Here is a 13,793-nt window from a genome sequence, read left to right as displayed (position 1 = left end):
TTTTATATTGTATCAAAATTAAATTTAAAATAATATACATAAAAAGATTTAGTTAACTTGTATCTTAAATTATTATTAGTAAAGTTTTTAAGTAATTTTTTTAATGAATACAAAACAAATATATTAAAGATTTAATTTTTTTATATCTTTAATAAAAACTTTTTGTTTTATAATTTTAATATGTCGTTTTAGGATATAAGTTAGCTAAATATTACATAAAAAATAATAATAAAAACATTTTTTGTATTTTTAGTTTATGATATTAAAAACCCATCAACACAAGGCGAGTGTACCGTGTACCATTATGGGATCGACCTTTTTTCCGTGACTTTATGCAACCCACTTTTATATATATAAAAAAATAATTGATAAAAATAAAAAATATATCATAATTATAAAAATATATAAAAAAATACAAACACTGTTTCTTTTTATTTATAACTTACAATAGTTGATATTCTAAATAAAAAAGTTTTATTTATACTATTAAAAAAATTCTTACGTGCTATTTATTTATTTTTCTATTTTCTCTTTTATTTTATTAATTCGATGAACAAAACTTATATTAACAAAGTTTTTAATCATAAAATCTATAGTTATTAATGCTACAAGTTGAATAAGGACTTATTTAATTTTATTACACTAATTTTTTTTTAAATGTTGATTTAAAAGAGACAGAAAAAATTCAATATTTAAACATTTGAATATTTGACGCGTGTTTTTTCTTAATTCCGCGTATTATAGTAGAATTTGCTTCTCTGACTTGTTAATAATTGAGAATCTACTCGTTGCCAAATTCAATTGATCCTCAGAATCCGAAATTGGAAGTTTTCTAGGGTTTTAACGGAACAAAAGAGAGAAGATGTTGCACCTTCTATATGGAGTGATATTGGGAGAGGCAATTGTGATACTGAGCTTTCTGTTCAAGTCCCCACTGAGGAAGGTTGTTATCGTCACCCTTGATCGTCTCAAGCGCGGTAGGGGTCCCGTTGTGGTGAAGACGGTGGCGGGTACCGTGGCTGTGGTGCTCGCCTCCTCTCTCTACAGCATATCTGAGATCAGGAGCCGCATGTTTGATCTTGAAGCTGGCGTCATCAACCCCACCGACCAAGTCCTCTTGTCAAAACACATTCTAGAAGCTTCTCTCATGGGTATTCCTATTTATTATATGCTCTCTCACTGAATTTAGTCTTTTGATTTTTTTTAATGGGGAATTGAATTATGAAACGGGTATTTTGTGGGTATGGTTTAGTGTTAGAATTAGAATCTAGCTAAAACGTATTCTGATTTTTTGTTTCTTGAGCGGAACAATTTGCCGATTTGGGATAGCAAAAAATTTGCATATGTTGATTGCTGTTGAATTTTGGTTCTATACTTCTGTGTAGATATTATTGAATCATTCAGTGTTTTCAAGTTCAGTTTCCATTGGTTGTTTTGCTTTAGTTGGTGGTATTCTTCCCTGAAGGAATTGCTGGATCCAGGGTTCAGTTAAATTTAAATAATAAAGCTCCACCTTTAAAGACTACGTTTAGTTTTGAGAACATCATAAGATAAGATAGTGAGAACAGGCCACAAAGGACAAAGACACAAACATACTGTTTTTGTGTTTTGTTAAACTGAATATAAAATAAAACAAATAATAAAAAGTTTAATTTATTTTTTTTTTCTTCACACAAAATTTAGAATAAAAAATAAAATAATAAAAGATATAATTATGAAAATTTAATAGTGATAATAAAGAAAAAAATAAAAAGATAAGTTGTTTCTGTGTTTTTTATGTAAACAAAAGGACACAAAATATACTAATTCTATGTCTCAGAACACAAGGTCTGTCCATGTCTCACTTGTGAAACACGATTTTGTGTCTCTGTATCTATGTTTTAGTGTCCTATCTTTATAAACAAACGCAGTGCTAGCAATGGATACCAAAAGTAGCCCTCGGTTTAGTTGATGATTTTTAGTGTAAATGATGTGTGCAGGGTTTGTGCTGTTCCTCGCTCTAATGATAGACAGATTGCACCATTACATTCGAGAGCTTCGTGTACTTAGGAAGGCCATGGAGGCTGCAAAGAAACAGAATCGGAGTTTTGAGGAAGGTAAAACTGCCCGTGCAGAGGAACAAAAGGCATTGATGGAAGAAATCGCCACAATGAGACTTGAAGTAAAGCAATTGGAATCCGAATGCGAGGCGAAAAGAAGTAGGGTGAAGGCCTTGGAAGGTGAGGTAGAGGCTCTTAAGAAGCAATCTGAGGGTCTACTTTTGGAATATGATCGCCTCTTGGAAGATAATCAGAATATTCGGAGTCAGTTGGAAGGTACTTCTTCCCATGTTGATAACAAAAAGAACATGTGAATGTGAATGTGAATGTCCAAATATGAATGCCGCAAAGCAATTTTTCTCCTTTTGATTTGGCTGCTTGCTTTTGTAAGGCGCATGCTATTTATATAGGGAACTAGAATACTTGAGTACAGTATAAATGTATTCAAAATTTTGTTTATAAATCATGGTATGTTATGCGTTTTTTAACATTGAAGGAAGTATATTGTGAAAGCTAATAGAGATTAGTCTGCAATTTACAACTCTTTCCTCTAGTAATAGTAATTCATAAAAGTCTTTTGTCTGTTTGTAACCCTGGTTTAAAAAACAGAAAAGCAAATGTGAAGCAGCATAGTTAAAATATTGTGCCTAATAGATAGGGTGATTAAAAACTATTCTAGTTCAATTCTAACTCATATTGAACTGGTTTTGAAAAGTTAAAATTCATGCTAACTCGTATGCCACTGTGATCAGTGGAAGTTTTCATTTCATTAGTTTCTTGCTTAGCCATCTATTCCACTGGATATTCAAATCACTCTTGTGTTGTCATATACAGCGCAGAAATACAATACGGGCTTTGGATTACAGGCCTATTATAAGACCCAACATATATTAGTTTTGATTGGGCATAATAAGTGGGCCAAATTGAATATAAACTGACCAAAAAAAATATTGATGCTCTTTTTAAGCAAAGAAATTAATAACAGCTGAGGTTTGGTACAGATAGAGAGGATTTGTAGGTTTCTTGTCAAGCTGTACCAGAGTTCAAATATCAGAAGTGGAAAATAGGATCCTTTCTAGTTCTAGTGTGGGTGAGTGTAGTAAGACCAAAAAGAAAAGTAAAGAAATTAATAGTAAACACGTGGTATTGTAATTTCTTTGTGTAGCAGGTAAGAAGGGTGATTGAGAATTTGAGATGGATAAAGACATAACTTGAAAATACTATGCGAGTTCTCAACTGTGACAATGTTGGTTGATGGTTTTTGGATAATTTGAATCAGATGGTTACTTCACTTAGTTTTTCTTTATCAATGACTCAAAATCGTGTTGTTTTGTGGTACCTATAGTCATAGGAATTCGATGATCAGAGTTGATGAGAATTTGTCATATAAATTACATTAATTTGTATCTTGTTTCTGTCATTCTGTGTAGCCTTGCTCACCTCCCTATAACTCTTTCTTCCTTTTTTGCTTTTTTACTCAAAAATAAATCAACAAGGTAATCCATATTGACAAATAAGAATAATAATAATAATAATAATAATAATAATAATAATAATAAAGTTGACCAAATTACTAATAATAATAATAGTTAATATTGAATTTCCTTTGGTAAAGTATGTAGGTTTGACCAAAGATAAATGTAAATCATGCATGAGACTTCAACATAGATGGTTCATTTAAAAAAAAAAATTAATTTACCATTTGGCTGGGTATGCCATTGTGTTTTTTATGGCTACAAATTTATAAGGTTGAAGCATGCTTAAAGCAGATTCTACCTATTTGTTCTCGGCACCTCTATCTCCATGCGGTTCAAGATTGTTCTCTTTTCTTTTACTTTTTCTATTGCGTAACCTCTCTAGCAAATTGCCACATATTCATTTCTGGCACAAGCACTTACAACTACAAATCTAGAATTCCCATATCCATATCCATATGTGACAATCAACACAAGAATCCTAATCATTTACAGAAAAATAAATAAAACTTGAGCTTATTTGTATGGATGTGCTTAAAAGAACAAATACAACTTCAATTCTCAACAATTTGAGCCCAAAGTTGGGCATAGATGCTCTTCCCAAGAGGGGCATCACAATAGTGTCAATATTATAGTCTTTATAGTCTTATAGAAGCCTTAGGTAATAAAATTAAAAATACAAGAATTCGAATTTTGAAAGTGCCTTGATTGACCAAACTAACATTCACAAATTTTAAATCGTGGCCAACTACAACAACTGTATCTATTCTCTAACCACACAGAGATCAAAAGTTTGATTTATATTTAAATTGACTAGCGGGGGTTGACCAAATCACACTACCCCAAAGTTTTTCAACTTGTCCTATTTGCATTATCATAATTTATATTATTATTATTAGCATTATCTTGGTGTATTGGAATTGACAGAAAACCCACCAAACGTAATATTTGATGCATATTCGCTTTGCTTTAAAAGCTGGGACCTGTTGTGTAATGCAGGTTTGGTAAGAGAAGGAGGCACAAATTCATGAGTAGATTTACCTTCTAACTAATTGGAAGGTTTGGAGATTAATTATAGACCCACCATTCACCAAGTGCCAGTGCCTAGGGCTGATAAATAGTGTCCTCACGATGGCTAAAGAGAAAATAGAACCACCAATGGGAACAAATATTGGGACATTGCACTAACCTTGGTTCCCTAAGTTTTAATGTCACATTGAATCAACCAACACAAATAAAGAATATTAGGTTTGTGTGTGTTAATTCTCATGTATAGTATGCTATAAAGCTAACCCAATTGTGTGGCCTCCCCTGCCCACCATATTCTATTTCTCTCACTTATTATTATTATTATTACCATTTAACTATTTCACCCAACTGAAAAACTTTCATTTATATACTACCAATAGAAATGCATTCTATATCAAAAATAATTGGAAGAGAAAAATATAAATTAAAACCCCAGATGAGATATACAAAAGATAATTGTTAGACTATGGACTCAACTACTCCTCTGTCTGCTTAAGTTATCATTTAAAAAAAGGGAATTTAATCGGATAATGATGTAATTGTTTTTTGTTTTTCACATCAACACTATATATATTATTTGCATGAGTTCGTGTAAGGGGTTAATTTTTTTCGATTAATCAATTTTTTTAAATTTTAAATTATTCAAAAAATAAGGGTTAAAAATTTATCTTATAATAGAAAGTTGACTAATTAAAAATATATTTTTTAATCTCTATACTCATTCTATTTGTATATAAAAGAATCAGGGGCGGACGTTTGACAAAGAAAAACAATGACTCTTCTAATTTTAATTTTTTATATATAAATATAAATTATATATAAATTTCAATTTAACTCTTTTTAAAATTTTATTAGTCTTATTTTATTATATAAATATTTTTTATTCCTTCTAATATTTCTATAGCTTCACCTCGGAAAAGAATGTCTATCAGACACTAATTCTATTATTATTAAATTAAACTATGAACCTTACTTTCTCTGCACTTACTATTATTAGATAAAAAAGCATTTAACTGTGAAAACACTTTTATCGTTTTCCGTTTTTAATGTGTGTATATATATATTGAATTTTGCACGGTGTGAATTGTGAAGGAGATTAAACCCAACATGCCCACCAAACAAAATAAAGAGTTAGGCATGTAGCCGTGAAAGGCCGTAGAACATTAACTGCAACACCTATTAAAATCTAATAGCACGTTGAGAATTAAAAAAAGGAAGAAGTTCAATTCAATGTGTAATTGAATTACTATAAAATATCTAATGTCAAAGGATGCATTTTCTGAAAATTGACACTATTTACTACGACCCTAACATCCCTACATTTAAAATCCTCATAAAAACAACTATTAATTCTACAATTACTATTAATAACATTATCATCGTCATTATTATTATTATTATTATGATTACTTTTCTCCACCTCATACCAACAATCACTAGCTGAATTTGAAGCTATCATTGATCCACCAATGCAAGAACAAGAACTCTCGTTATTGTTATTCCCTCTAGTTGTGATCCAATTCTCACTTTCCCAATTCCAATTGGGGTCACCAGAACACAAAGTCAGCTTCTTGATCCTATCGGAAGCGGAATGCACACAACATGTTTGAACAAAATCCCCAGCGATGGGGCATTCTGATTCCTCCACAGAATTCCAAAATCCTTGATCAAGAATACTAGTAGGAGACCATGATGAACTATTGGATTCCCCAAGAACACAATCACCATCTTTGGAACTGAATTCCCCAAGAAATGGATGATTCAGCAATTGGCTAGCACTCCATCTTTCTCTTGGATTCCTCCTAAGACACTTCTCCAAGAAATCCTTTGCTTCTTCAGAAAGAAACCCCGGAATCTCAGGAACCTCACCGGAATATCCAACATGGTACAGCATTGAAACAGGGTCCTTAACTTTAGGCCATGGTGAACTACCAGTGGCCATCTCAATCACAGTGCATCCAATTCCCCAAACATCACAAGGGTACCCCTGCTCCTCCCCCCGAGCCGCCTCCGGCGACATGAAAGCCGGGGTGCCAGCCAGTGGCACCCCGGCTGACTCATTTAGGCTCTTTGCTAATCCGAAGTCAGCAATTTTGACACAGTTACCTTCACCAACAAGGATGTTACTACCCTTTATGTCACAATGCACCAACTCTCTTGAGTGCAAGTATTCTAGCCCCTTTAAAACTTGCTTTGTGTAGTGTGCGATCGCTGGCTCCAGGAGGCGGCCACCGTGGCTAGAGAGTGTTCCATGGGGCATATACTCCATGAAGAGGTTGAACATGAGCTTGCTTTTCTCTTTTGTGATATCAAAGCCTTTGTAGGTTACTATGTGTGGTGAAGAGAGTGAGGACAAGATTTTTTGTTCTCTTTGGAGGTGTTGTGATTGTGAGAGCTCTGCTGACTTGACGGCACAGACGGCGGCAGAGGTGGTGGTGCCAGCTAGGCATACGGTGGCTGAGGAGCCTTGGCCTATGATTTGGCCTCTAATCCACTCCATCTGTTTTGTGTTTTTTAATTGAGAAAAAAAAATATTGAAGAGTGGATTTAGAGGCTCTGTTTTTGGTGCAGAGTGCTGCAGAGTCTTTGGTAATGTTATTGCAGCCTTTATATATAGTAAGAGAGATCGGAAGGCACTTTGAGTTTTGAAGTTAAGAGGGTCCTTTTATTGGTTGGTTTACTTAATTGGTTATTTGGTTGGCACTTTCTTTTTCTCTCTCTAGACTTAGAAATATTTTTAATTTGTTTTAAAAGAAAATGAAATTTTAGATGATCCTGGAGCCACAACAAATTATATGAAATATTATACTTTAAATTAATTGTCTTTTGTAAAGGCATGTAATCATATGGCATCATATGAATACAAATAATTCTTTGAGTTTTATCTATTGGATGTACCAATCTTGCACTATTATTTTCACACAATATTTTATCTAAATCACTTATTTTATATATTTTTTAAAGTATTTTTTTATTATTTTATTATTCTATTTTTATTATTAAATTTATATTTAACATTGTGTGATATAAAATTTCAGTTTTAATTTTATTTTTTTCATATGATTTTATTTTTATATAACTTGTAATTTTCTTTTATAGATGTTAAAATAACTTCTTCACTCCAATAAAAAAGGAGGGAGTTTTAGTAAGAGTAATAAAAATAAAAAACAATAACAAAACATATATAACACATTTTATATTTATTTTTTATTTCTACTTACTATATCATACACAATAAAACACTAAATATTAACTATACAATAATTTCTTTGGCATTGTCATTAAAATTAGTGTGAATTAGAATTTTATTACTATTCACCACATAAAAAAAATATTTTTATTCACTTGGAGCTAATAAGAAAACAAATAAAGAATAAATTATCTAATCGTAATTTTAGTGATTAGGTTATGTAAAATTAACATTTAATATTAACAAATATTTATTATTATCGTTATTTTAATATTCATTCTCTTGTATAAAAAATTATATTTTGAACCATTTATCCAAATGTTACAATTTTGAAATAAGTATTTCTATAACTAAAAATTCAAATACAAAATAACTTATTTATAAGTTATTATTAATAAAAAAAATTATATTTTAAAAATTTTTTAAATTTATTTAAATTGTTTATCCAAACTGAACCAAAGTCTAATTTATATTATTTGACATGTATTATTCAAGAATTATATATTTTATCCATAGCACTAGTATTTGTATAATTAACTAACCTTCAATTAATTTTGTTTGAACCTGATCAATTCATTTTTATTATAGCTAAAATTCTGAGTAATTTTTTTATTAAAAAGTTTGTTAAATGCATTGTTTAATATTTTAAAACTAGAAGCTTTTGAGTAAAAAAAATGTTCAATGGGCTAAAAATTTCAAAAGAAATTTAATACTGTAAATCTTAATCAATGCTTCTAGTAAAAATTATTTTAAAAAAAAAGAGTGAATTATTTAAAGCATCTCAATCTTGGTATCTCATTAATAACATTAAAAAAAAAAGAATTGAAAAAAAAAATCAAATGTTACATTAAGTACACTAAATAACACAACTCGGGAGTTGTAATTTTTTTTTTTTTCTGGTTCCTTTTATATTAGGTTACTATCCCTTGGAGTGAGAGTATAAGACGTGCTCAAATTTGGGTGGCTAAGGGCTTCTTAGTCGGTAATGGATTGGATAATGTGCACGTGTACAAGTTTTAAGCTTTTAAGCCTTCTGAGTGTGAAAACAGTGAATTAATTCAGATTTGGATTTGAATTTAGTTTGGTGCAATTTAAGGGGTTAGTGAGGTTAGAATTTTGGTTAGGTAAGTTTAGATGGACAATCAATAGGGTTGGATTCCTTGCTTTGTATTGCATACTTAGCTAGACTCAAAAAAATTAATATAGGGTGGGTTGAACCACCAAAATAGTTCAACTTCAGTATCTATTGTTTTATCTTTTTCTTTATGTTTTTTAATGGAACTTGGTGCTAATGTGTGAACACATATTAAGCTTGACAAATTACAAGTCTTTATGGTTGAGCAAAGAGTATTAGTCAACTAATGAAGGGGCATGGTTTCGTTACAAGTCAAAATCCATTAAGAGAAAATATTCATTTCATTTTGCCTTGTTCGGTGTAACTTAATTATTATGCTTAATTTTGATCTGCCTCCACTAACAATAATATTAGTGGTTTCTATCTTTCTATTATAATTTATAGAACATTTAACAATCTTTAATTTTGGTTGGCATTATGGTTGTTTTCACATATTTGACTAGGTGATATTTGATTTGGATCAAAATTTTTTAAATTGAGGAAATAGTTTTTTTTTTTTTTCGGTTGACTCTAGTTGTAAATATATTGATCCTTATCTTTGAAATAGTTTCCTTTCTCTAATTATTTAAATTGTAAGCAGATCTATTAATTCTTTTTTCCAACGATAAAATATTATTTTATTTATATTTTAATTTTATTCTTAATATTTAAAATATTATATTTTTACCCCAAATATTTTATTTTGTTTTATTTTATTTTTCGACTAAAACTAATTTTTTTCTAAAAAAAATCCATTTCCTTTATTATTATTATTATTATTATTATTATTATTATTATTATTATTATTATTATTATTATTATTATTATTATTATTATTATTATTATTATACTTTCACTCTTAAATCACTATAATCATCACTATGACAACTATAGTTATAATTTTTGTCACTATTTAAAAAGAACTATAATAAAGAAAATAGCGTTGGAAAATTTTTTTATATTTGACTAAATAATTAAAATAGGACGAAATAAAATATTTAAAATAAAAACCTATATTTCAGAAATAAAATTAAAACTTAATTAAAATATTAAAAATCAAAACAGTATTTTATTTTATTTTTTCTAATGATTTAAATTGTAAGCATATCTAGTTTCCCTTTTCCAATGATTTAAATTATAAGCATTTTTTTCTTTTTCTTTTAAATGAGCGAAGCTTCGCAACAAATATTGGCATATACGATGATAAAGTATAGAATGTCTTTCAAAGTAGATGAGCAAATAATATCTCTAGGGATGATATTTTTTGGGGTGTGACATGTGATGAATGGATATTTTTGCAGCTTTCAAAAAGTGAAAGGGTCATAATACACAATGAAAAGTGAGAATAATCGAAAATTTTGGATTGGTCAATTTAATACTAAACTAACACCATTTTCCATTTCCCACTGATTTGCAATTATAATTGCTGATAAAAATAAAGTGAAACGTACTTCAAGCCTATAAGTTGTTGAAAAACTTTATCAAGCTTTTGTTCCTAGTAAGCAGAAAAAGTTTAATCCAAAAGTGCCAAATGTCATTTTACTCCATGCCCTACTTCTAGAAACTCAATCCAACATACATTAGTTAAGTCCAAAATCAACCGTTATAATGGGGGATTATTATCTCCCAAGTAAAGTAATCATTATCATTTTAGAAGTGGACACAAAACAGTAAAATGAGTACCCTCAGTTTTTATTTTAAGGCAAAGATAATTTCCATAGCTAGTAAAAAATGGTCTCATATGAAAAAAAATAAATGAGTTTTTTTCTTTTTGCCAATGTGAGATTTTTTTATGATAATTTATACATATATATACTTGTAAAGAGTTTAAGAACAAGCTTTAATTCTAGTATAATAATTATAATGAATTTTTTTTTTACTTAAATAAACTAGACAAAGAAAAACAAAACAAACAAAATAAAGAAACTGTTTAAATAGAGATACAGTTTTTCCATTTAAGATTACTGTTAAACTCCTCTAAAAGTGAATGAAGTTTCACCATCTTTGCTATAGTGTCGGCCACGTATTTGCATCTTTCATAATTAAATAAAAGTCAACACGTCAATTCCAATATATGATATATCTTATTTTGAGCACCAATGGATTAATAAATCCAAAACCATCTTGGTGATTAATAACAAGATTAAACGCTTCCACACAATCCGTCTCACAAATAACATCTCGTTGACTCACATCCCATGCTAAGAGATATTATCTTCAAATAGCAAACAATTTTTCTAAAAAATACTATTACTCTCAATCATTCTCAAACACCCCTTTACCAACTCCTATTACACTCTCGAATAACACAAGCAAAACAAACACTATTACCAATTAATCTTAAAAGTACCAATGAATAGGAAATTTCAAAAACCATTTAAAATAGAAGAAAGAGACATACATTATAATTAAAAAATATTTCTAAACTCCTTTTTCTAAAGTTAATACCAAACAAATCACTTATCTAAATTTTCATATATTATAATCTTTTTATGCATTATTAATATATGTCTTAGAAGTACTCTTTGGAAAACTAAAAACAAAAAATAAAATTTCTTCGATAAAGTAAAACTTAGTTTTAACGTATTAAAGCTTCAATTTTTTTCCCTCGGCTTTGTACCTTTTTTTAAAACACTTGTTAGCATAACTTAGTTCTCCTTTTTTTGAAGAACAATTTAACTCATGACTTAGCTTGAATTGAGTATGGAGAACGAACTATGATATAGAAGAGATGATGATTGGACGATTGAATATGATTTTTGCTTTACTAATCAATTATAATGTTACAAATTAAAAAGGTGTCATTTCAAAAACAATCGAAAATCATTAGAATTCCAAAGGGGTGGGTGTACTTTTGACATTAATTCACTAACAACATTCTTTAACTTCACGAAACCAATTATACCTTTGATGAGTTTGGAAACACAGGTGTCCAACCTTAGGCGTGAAATCAACGTTAGCTCTCACACTCACTCACACTACTATCATCTCATACTACATTAGAAATACGTTATTACATATATAATATAATATTAATAATAATTTATATTATTAAATTAATATAATTAACGAACTTAATCGGGCATCCTACGTTACAAAATGGGATTTGGTGGTGTGAAGTAGAAGCTATATATAACGAGAAAGGTTGAAAATATTTTAAAAAGTGCTTAGAGGTTGTAAGTTGTAACTGATTTCGATTAAAGTAGCTGCATGCTAACAAATCAGAGAAAAATAATTAAGCAGGTGGGAGTGGGGAAGTTGAAAAATTGAAAATAGAAAATAGGGGGATGAACAGTTACGTGTTATTTATTATTTACGCAGCAAATTAAAAGCATAATGAGATGAAATATTAATTCTCTACAGTTACCCAATAACTGTCCAGCTACACCAGTTGGTTGGAACAGTGCAACTTACTATCATATCTTATTTCAAAAGATCGTTTAATTTTAATACGTGGTATAAACTATTTCACATGATCATTTAATTATATCTATTTTTATGACATATTTATATAATTATTATAAAAAGTAATTATTTTTACTGATATAGTAATATATAATTATATATATGTGTAAAAATATTTTATTCTGTATTAATTTTTTTTTTAATTTGCAAGGTTTATATATGCCTGTAAATTGTGCACTTATGATTTACCCAAAATACTATTAGAGGCAACTTTAGTTTAGCGAGGAGTAATAGACTAATAGCAAAGATGTATGATACGTCCATTTTGTACAATATTAAAACTAAGTATTTTTTCTCAAACTATAAGATTACTATAATGATAAAAATTGAGGAAATAAAATGAATATAAAAGTAAACAATAAACCAAAATTGTTTACATCATAAGATGATCGATAAGACTTAATATTGATCAAAGTGATGAATTAATTGCAAATGTAAATGACGTGAGTTGGAAGGTAAAAATGGTGTTGGAGAAGCAAGAATGCTTAGGTCACACGCAAGTCACGTGGTCCTATTCTCGCTGTTTGTATGTGTGTGTGAAAAGGATTTTCGCATATTCATGGCAGAAAAAAGAACAAATAATGGGTCCCACATAAACACGTAGCTCGTAACACGTGTTAATTAATAGCACGTTTTTTTATATACGTCTGTGAGGACTCCAGCATTCCACGTCACCATGTGCCTCCAAAATGCTCCAATGCAATTGCAAATTTGCAATGCAATATACTGATATAGTACTTGCAGCTTATTAGCTAATTAAGATCTTCTGTTAATACAAGCGTGAATATCCATAATCCATTTATGCTCTCCATAAATTTTTCAAAGGACCACGAGGTTTATAATAAAAAATATTTATTTTGGTTCGTACTTTAATATTAGAGATTAATTAATTTTTAATTAATAAAATTTTCTTAAAATATATTTATATAATACGTTAATTATTAATATATTTTTTATTTAATTTATATAAATAAAATAATTTAAAATTATTAATATTTTTTAATTTTACACCATAAATTTAGTCAATATATTAAAAAAAATAACAAAAACATTAAAAAAATTAAACGACCCTAATAATTATCTAAAATACGAGACTAAAAAAAAATCTATCAATTTTAATTGAATCTTAATAGATAAATTAACAATTTAATATATCACATAAGTTAATATTGATACTGCAAAAATATATTGATAAATGGATTAATTAATCATTCAATCTCATAGAAATAAAGATTAAAAACCGAATTTTTTTTCTTTTACTGTAATTAATATTATATTAATAATTATCAAAAATAATTCGATGTGATCGGTCGAACTAAAACTCCAGTCACCCAATTATCAATTTAATTAGATTCGATTAAATAATTAATCTAATTAAATTTGGTCAAATTCAGTAAAAATTAATTAAAATAAATAAAGCAATTTGATCAAATTCAGTAAAACTTGATCAAACTAGACAAAGTTTATTATTTGTTATACAT

General features: G+C 28.9%; 2 protein-coding genes across 2 annotated transcripts; one reads left to right on the top strand and one right to left on the bottom strand.

Annotated features, from left to right (window-relative positions):
* The first annotated feature begins 540 nt into the window (after positions 1-540).
* Positions 541-2,678, top strand: LOC112706988 (uncharacterized). Its single transcript, XM_025758531.2, has 2 exons — positions 541-1,151; positions 1,980-2,678. Exons 1-2 carry the CDS (start codon positions 863-865, stop codon positions 2,351-2,353), a joined length of 663 nt encoding a protein of 220 aa, XP_025614316.1. The 5' UTR covers positions 541-862; the 3' UTR covers positions 2,354-2,678.
* A 3,069-nt stretch (positions 2,679-5,747) lies between these two features.
* On the bottom strand, positions 5,748-7,192 carry LOC112706987 (mitogen-activated protein kinase kinase kinase 18-like). The gene has a single exon (XM_025758530.3). The coding sequence runs from the start codon at positions 7,041-7,043 to the stop codon at positions 5,790-5,792; it is 1,254 nt and encodes a 417-aa protein (XP_025614315.1). The 5' UTR covers positions 7,044-7,192; the 3' UTR covers positions 5,748-5,789.
* Positions 7,193-13,793: the final 6,601 nt, after the last annotated feature.

Source organism: Arachis hypogaea, chromosome 8 (assembly GCF_003086295.3).
Source record: "Arachis hypogaea cultivar Tifrunner chromosome 8, arahy.Tifrunner.gnm2.J5K5, whole genome shotgun sequence".
NCBI classification, from domain to species: Eukaryota; Viridiplantae; Streptophyta; class Magnoliopsida; order Fabales; family Fabaceae; genus Arachis; species Arachis hypogaea.
This window is presented reverse-complemented; position numbering and strand designations above follow the sequence as displayed.

Excerpts from the sequence above, each read along its gene's own strand:
- LOC112706987 (XM_025758530.3), bottom strand. The coding sequence starts at position 7,043 with ATGGAGTGGATTAGAGGCCAAATCATAGGCCAAGGCTCCTCAGCCACC.
- LOC112706988 (XM_025758531.2), top strand. The coding sequence starts at position 863 with ATGTTGCACCTTCTATATGGAGTGATATTGGGAGAGGCAATTGTGATA. Across the intron at positions 1,152-1,979 it reads TCTAGAAGCTTCTCTCATGG|GGTTTGTGCTGTTCCTCGCT; the intron begins GTATTCCTATTT and ends TGATGTGTGCAG.